The sequence below is a fragment of the Ziziphus jujuba genome, chromosome 9, assembly GCF_031755915.1.
Source record: "Ziziphus jujuba cultivar Dongzao chromosome 9, ASM3175591v1".
Taxonomy (NCBI): Eukaryota; Viridiplantae; Streptophyta; class Magnoliopsida; order Rosales; family Rhamnaceae; genus Ziziphus; species Ziziphus jujuba.
This window is the reverse complement of record NC_083387.1, coordinates 22,671,649-22,677,648: the sequence shown is the minus strand read 5'-3', so window position 1 is coordinate 22,677,648 and position 6,000 is coordinate 22,671,649. Positions and strand designations below refer to the sequence as shown.

At 33.7% G+C, this 6,000-nt stretch overlaps 1 protein-coding gene across 1 annotated transcript; it reads right to left on the bottom strand.

The window, feature by feature from the left end:
* Positions 1 to 490: 490 nt before the first annotated feature.
* On the bottom strand, positions 491 to 4,586 carry LOC107427343 (WD-40 repeat-containing protein MSI3). Its single transcript, XM_048461737.2, has 6 exons — positions 4,085 to 4,586; positions 3,562 to 3,885; positions 3,339 to 3,482; positions 2,594 to 2,718; positions 1,638 to 1,733; positions 491 to 1,051 (listed from the first exon to the last, which is right to left on the bottom strand). The coding sequence occupies exons 1-6, from the start codon at positions 4,394 to 4,396 to the stop codon at positions 826 to 828; spliced, it is 1,227 nt and encodes a 408-aa protein (XP_048317694.1). The 5' UTR covers positions 4,397 to 4,586; the 3' UTR covers positions 491 to 825.
* Between the last annotated feature and the right edge of the window lie 1,414 nt (positions 4,587 to 6,000).

The following is a 6,000-nucleotide window of genomic DNA, read 5'->3' as shown; positions in this document are numbered from 1 at the left end:
TTTCTTTCTCTTCTTGCATTTCTTTTTTGGTCTTCATTGGGTTTTGGGGGATTAAAGGAGCTTTAGCCTTAAGAAACGTGCTTTGACGGATTCATTATGGACTTATTCCACCATGTTTTCACTGACGATCCACTAAAAAAATAAATAAATAAATAAATAAAGAAAAATAAGGGAAAATTTTTGAGGTTCATACTTCCGCAGCAAGGTATTCTGATTGTGATTTTTGAGAGATGCTTCAGTACATTCTCCCTTTTACATAGGTCACTCTTACATAGGCCATGGGACCCACATGCATACAACCACATGCATGCATCCGATATATTGAAATTTTTAATAATACAATTATACTAGAAGCACAAATTTGTTTATCAAATTTATTTTTCAATTAATTTGATAATATAATCATATTTTACTGGTTTATATTGGATTCAATTTAGTTTATTTTATTTGTCAACCAGTAATGGTATGATGCCATATTTTGCCACATCGGTTGAACTATTCAAAATAATATAATTACTGTGACAGTAATCTTTCTACCTTCCAAAGACTCAAATGTACATTCAAGATCTTGCCAAAAATATTTCGCTCAGTAACTCAGGTGTAAAATCAGACCAAACATTACACAGAATAGCAAGAAGATCAGATAGAAGTCGGTAGCTTGAGTCAATTTTGTGAAACTATACTTTCTCAAGCAACAGAAAGGAGAAAAAGGTGTTTGCCACAAGTTTCTCGAAGTCAGATGGCATTTTTAGATAAAGGTCTCAAACTGAGACTACCAAAGCTCACTGTTACAATGAGATAGGTCTGCGTATAAGCATCTTTGATTTAATCATCAGCAGCTTGAACATCATCGTCATCTTCATCATCATGGATAATACTGTCAGCGACTTGCCAAACTTGAAGACTATTGTCTTCAGCTACACTTGAAATGACCCATGGTTCATATTTATTCCATGAGAAATCAGATATCTTAGCTTTATGACCTCCATGAGAAAACAGAAGTTCGGGGGGCCCATCATCACCATCTCCCTCTAACTGCTCGTCTCCAATCCTGAATGCTCATTACAAAAGTTGAACCAGTAAAACATCCACCATTTGAGTTGGGGATACTAAAATATATATCAGAAGTTTGAATATTGTACGCACAAAAACATAGTTAGGTCAGTTATTCAATGTCAGAATTGACATGAAAGGATCTTAACATTTAAAGGATTATCCATGCATTGAAAAGGAATTTGATGAAATTTAATCAAATTCCATCACATAGCAGTAACCGATGAAAATTCTAATCATTTGGAGAATAATTGGTATGTTTATCAAGGTTCATCACAGTTGAAGAAAACAATAAGAATGCAAAGTTGGGCAATCAATGATCATTACTTTAAAATTATGCATTGTCCAAAATGCTTTTTAAGCGGCTTGTGAAAACATCTTCCGTTAACTTAAATATCATTCTGGTTAGAAAAAATAATAGAAAGATTAAAATAATAAGGACAACCATTTTGATCTTTTCTATCTATTGGCAGTTGGTTATCAAAAGGATGCATGATGCATATATATTAAGGCACCAAAAAAAAAAAAAAAAAAAAAAGAGTAAACCTAAAACATTTTTAGTGGCAACTTGTAGCATCAATTACCTGTTAAGGTCCCAAACATTCAACCTTCTGTCATCAGCAGAAGACGCCAACACTGTTTCATGATTAGGATCCCACTCAACCTGAAATACCTCCTCTCTGCCAAATACATAATAAGAATGCGGTCACCTAACCAGTGGAAAAAATGACATGGAGAACCAAACAAAAGAAAGACGAGTGCACTGAGATGATCCTGGGAGAACTTATACTTCAGTCTATTTGCTCATAATTAGTTAATCAAAACCATTCACCAAGCTCCAACTAGATCTAAATTTAGGGATTTGTATAACTTCAAACAAACTTTTAAGGGAAGGTAAGCCTTTCCTCTAATTACATCAAATTCAAACAACAGTGCAAATCACTAAAAAAATAAAAGCATCGATGACAGCAAACCGAGGTATTAGCATTTAACTTTCTATTTTACTTAGCAGTATCATTACCGTATAGACGCTGTCATCACAAGCATCACATATATTAAATCAAACATAAAAACGGAACTCCTACATCTGGTATACTGCTAACACATCAGTCTTTAAAATGTTGTTTTCTGTACTGCAAACAAAAGTAAATAATAAGCAAAGCTGAAACACAAAGATAAAAATTAAAAAAAAATTAAAAAAAATTAAAAAAAGAACAACCCTGAAGCTGACTGTACGGTGAAGACCCATTTGTATATTATGGATACAGTGAATTCAAATATAACAATCAGGACTCAACGTGCAATAGAAGTAGGGTATTAAATCATGTTCAAATTTCGGTCAAACCAATCTCTCAAACTGTATAAACAAATCTTCTCAACTAGATCTTTCCATGAAGCACACAAATGATATTGGGAGAATAAAGTAGATGAAATAAGCACAGTGATTGGTTGTGTTATGGAAAGGAAAGAACATGGTTCTTAGGCAACAAAGTTAACATCATTGCAAAAAAGATTTCAAGCTGGAGAAAGCAGAGCATACGAATGACTACTCAAAAGATGCAATGGCTCTGTCAGATTCCTTATGTCGAACAAACCAACAGTAGTGTCTGAAGACGCTGTAGCCAGAATCCACTCATTATATGGATTGAAAGAAAGATAGTTCACCTGGGACCACAATGCAAAGAAAAAACAAGGAAAGAAACTTTGTCAGAAACAAATTGCAAATGGTATTGAGAAAAAAGAGGATGGCAATGAATATCACAGTACAAATTGAAAAGATGAAACTAGCTTGTAGCGAAGCCATTTATGCAAAAATCAAAAGAATCTTCAACAAATGCAAAAATATTTTCTATCCAGAAATATGAGCAAAACTGACTAATGTCCCAGTAAATCCTACCATGTCTCCATGTGGAGGCTCAAAAGATATTATAGGCAGTAGATCCACATCTATCCACATAAAATAACTTCATCTAATTTTTTTCAACTCTTTATCCATGGTATAACACCAACACTTGCATAATGGCAAACTTAGCATTGGCCATCAATGCTTTCTTAGACATAATATATACACATTGAACAGTATAATAAACAAACTTAGCATTTGCAGCATATAGACTAAACAAATACAACCTACAGGCTACTCAGCCAAATTGATGAAGATTAATACAATATATCCAGAGAACATGCTATACAGAAGAACAGGCAGCTTGTATAGTAGAATTCCTACCATCATATCGAATAGCAACTATAATACAAGTCGTATGGTTCACTTCAGATTGCATTACCTCTTTCTGGTGAACTTTGACAGAATGTTCGATTTGGTTAGTGCGCAAATCCCATATCATCAAATGACAATCATCTCCAACAGAACCAAACAAATTCTCATTCTTCGAATGCCACGATACATCTCCAACCACATCTTTATGACCCTGAAGTGGAATTTACACGTTCCAGTAACCCTATAATGCATAAAATTTTTTTTTTTTTTTAAATTAGTCAAATGAGTACCTCATAAACATGCATTGCATCGAGCACTTTATCACGAGCCAGAGCAGACACATCCCACAAGCATATTTTACAATCATGTGAACCACTCAAAAGGTAACCTTCCTTCAAATGACTCCAGGACAACCCATACCCTTCTTTATCGTGACCCCTTAGCCTCAAATCAGGATCACACTCACCACCTTGGGGTTTCACCCCCTGTTTGGCACAATCAAACACAAGCACTTCAGAAGCACTAGTCTTAGCACCAATAACAGATGGCTTCTGCGGCATACACCGTGCCTTGTTCACTTCCCCATCAACACGTATCTTTTGAGTTATTTCTATCTAGAAGCACAACAAACATTAAAACCCCATATCAGATTTCACAGCGAAATTTTAACAAACAGTTAGTACCCACTAAATATTTCTTGCAAAATGACTTAATCAAACAAAAATAATTCAAAAATAATATTACAATTCCTTATATATATATATATATATATACACAAGAAATAAGAAGTGCGAAAGCACCATGATAAGGTACCTTAGGTAGAATAGGGTTAGAGCCATCGCTGTCAAGTTTGGTTTCGACTTGTTTGGTGGGTAGGAGAGCGTCGGCGACCATGAGGAAGTTGGGGAAACCATTAGCAGTGTGGGTACCGAAGATGAGCTTGTGGACGGCGAGAGATGGGTGGTGGGTGTGGTGGGGCTGAGGCGAAATGGGTACCCAATGGACGGTGAGAGATGGCCATTCGAGAGGATGGGAGATGATGAAGTCGTACAGGAACGGTGTGTTCTTCTTCCAGACGGTGTACTCCTCCTCCACCTGATCGACACCCGCTTCCTCCTCCGCCATTGACTTTGCTGCGCACTCACTCCTGCGTTTTCTTTTTCTCTGAGCTCTTTCCCGCCAAATTTGAGGAAGAGGGACTTATAGAGCGCGCCAAAAAATACCAAGCCGGTGAACAGAGAAGAGTTTAGCGGATTTTATAGAATTGACAAACGATGTCGTTTTGAAGTTTGGGCTGGACTTGTTTCTTTGTGTTGAGGGGGGTTGAACAAAATGGCTCAAATCCATAAAGCCCGCTTCAGTTTGCTTCTGGTGTTCGTTATCGTTCCTTTGTTTTTTTTCAGTGTGAAAATGCTTCTAAAATAAAGCTCAAAAGGTTGACCCAGAAAAACGACTGAAAATATCTCGAATATCCATTAACTTGAGCTTTAAAATTTTTTACTCTTGACTCATATAAAAAGAAGAAAGGAAAATGCATTTTGTTTGGTATTGAACTAAAAAATTAGTTTCTGCCTTTTTTTTCATTTTTTACTTTTTTTTTTTTTTTGTGGATATTGGGGATGTAGGGAATTAATTTGTGCCCACAATTCAACATTTTAGTAACTCTAATTTGGACCCATTTAAATTGAATATCAAATTTTAATATTTACAATATCGAACCCCCCAAAAAAAAAAAAACTTTCATTTTTCTAATTTGTTTCAGCCGAGGACATTAGTAACAATGGTTAGCAGGCTCATAAAAATATGGACTTGTGCAAAACTAAAAATTGAAGGAACCAAATTAAATTGATAGTGTCAAGTGAGAAGTCACTTTCTATAGTAAATTTAAAACATTGAAATGAGTGGAAAAATTATTATAAGCGATGAAAAAATAAAAATAAATTGATGGTAGTTGATGCATTTAAAACAGTTTTATGCATATAGACAAAGTCTTTACCAACCAAAAAAAAAAAAAGGTATATGGACAAATTCATATTATCGAAAATAAATAAATAAATAAATAAAAGATATGGACAACATCATTTTTGTTTTTTTTTTGAAAAAATACGCAATTCTAAATGTCTGTTTTGCCTATCTTTTTCCAACTTGCCATCTAATGGTTGTAACTCACTTGAAAGTCGTTGTCACTTATAATAATAATAATAATAATTTGTTGACACCCATTTAATAAAGAACGGCCCAAAAAAGTTTAAAGATATTAATATGGTTAACTATATTTTAGTACTTTTTAATTCAAGATAACTACACTTTAAGCCCTCGAAAATATGTAATTTTGTTGCGTTGGATTTTTGATTAATTGTAGTTAATAAATATTAAAAAGTAGTTCGGTCTAATTTATAGCAATATTAAGCTTTTTCAATTTTAACTTATTGCAATTTACACCCTTTAGTTTTAGAAAATTGCATTGTAATACACTTTTTTTTTTTAATTTGGACTCTTATTAACTACAATTTGGCAAAAAAAAAAAAAAAACAAATTGACGGGACTAAAATATAAAAAATTAAAATTTTAAATTTTAAAATATATATTTTGAATTTTGAAAATTTAAATTGCAATTACTTCATATTAAATTGTGATTAACTCTATAAATATATAAAGTTTCTTCATACATTCCCATAATTGCTATGAATATTAGCAACATGTAGAGTCTAGAACTAGAAGCAACATCA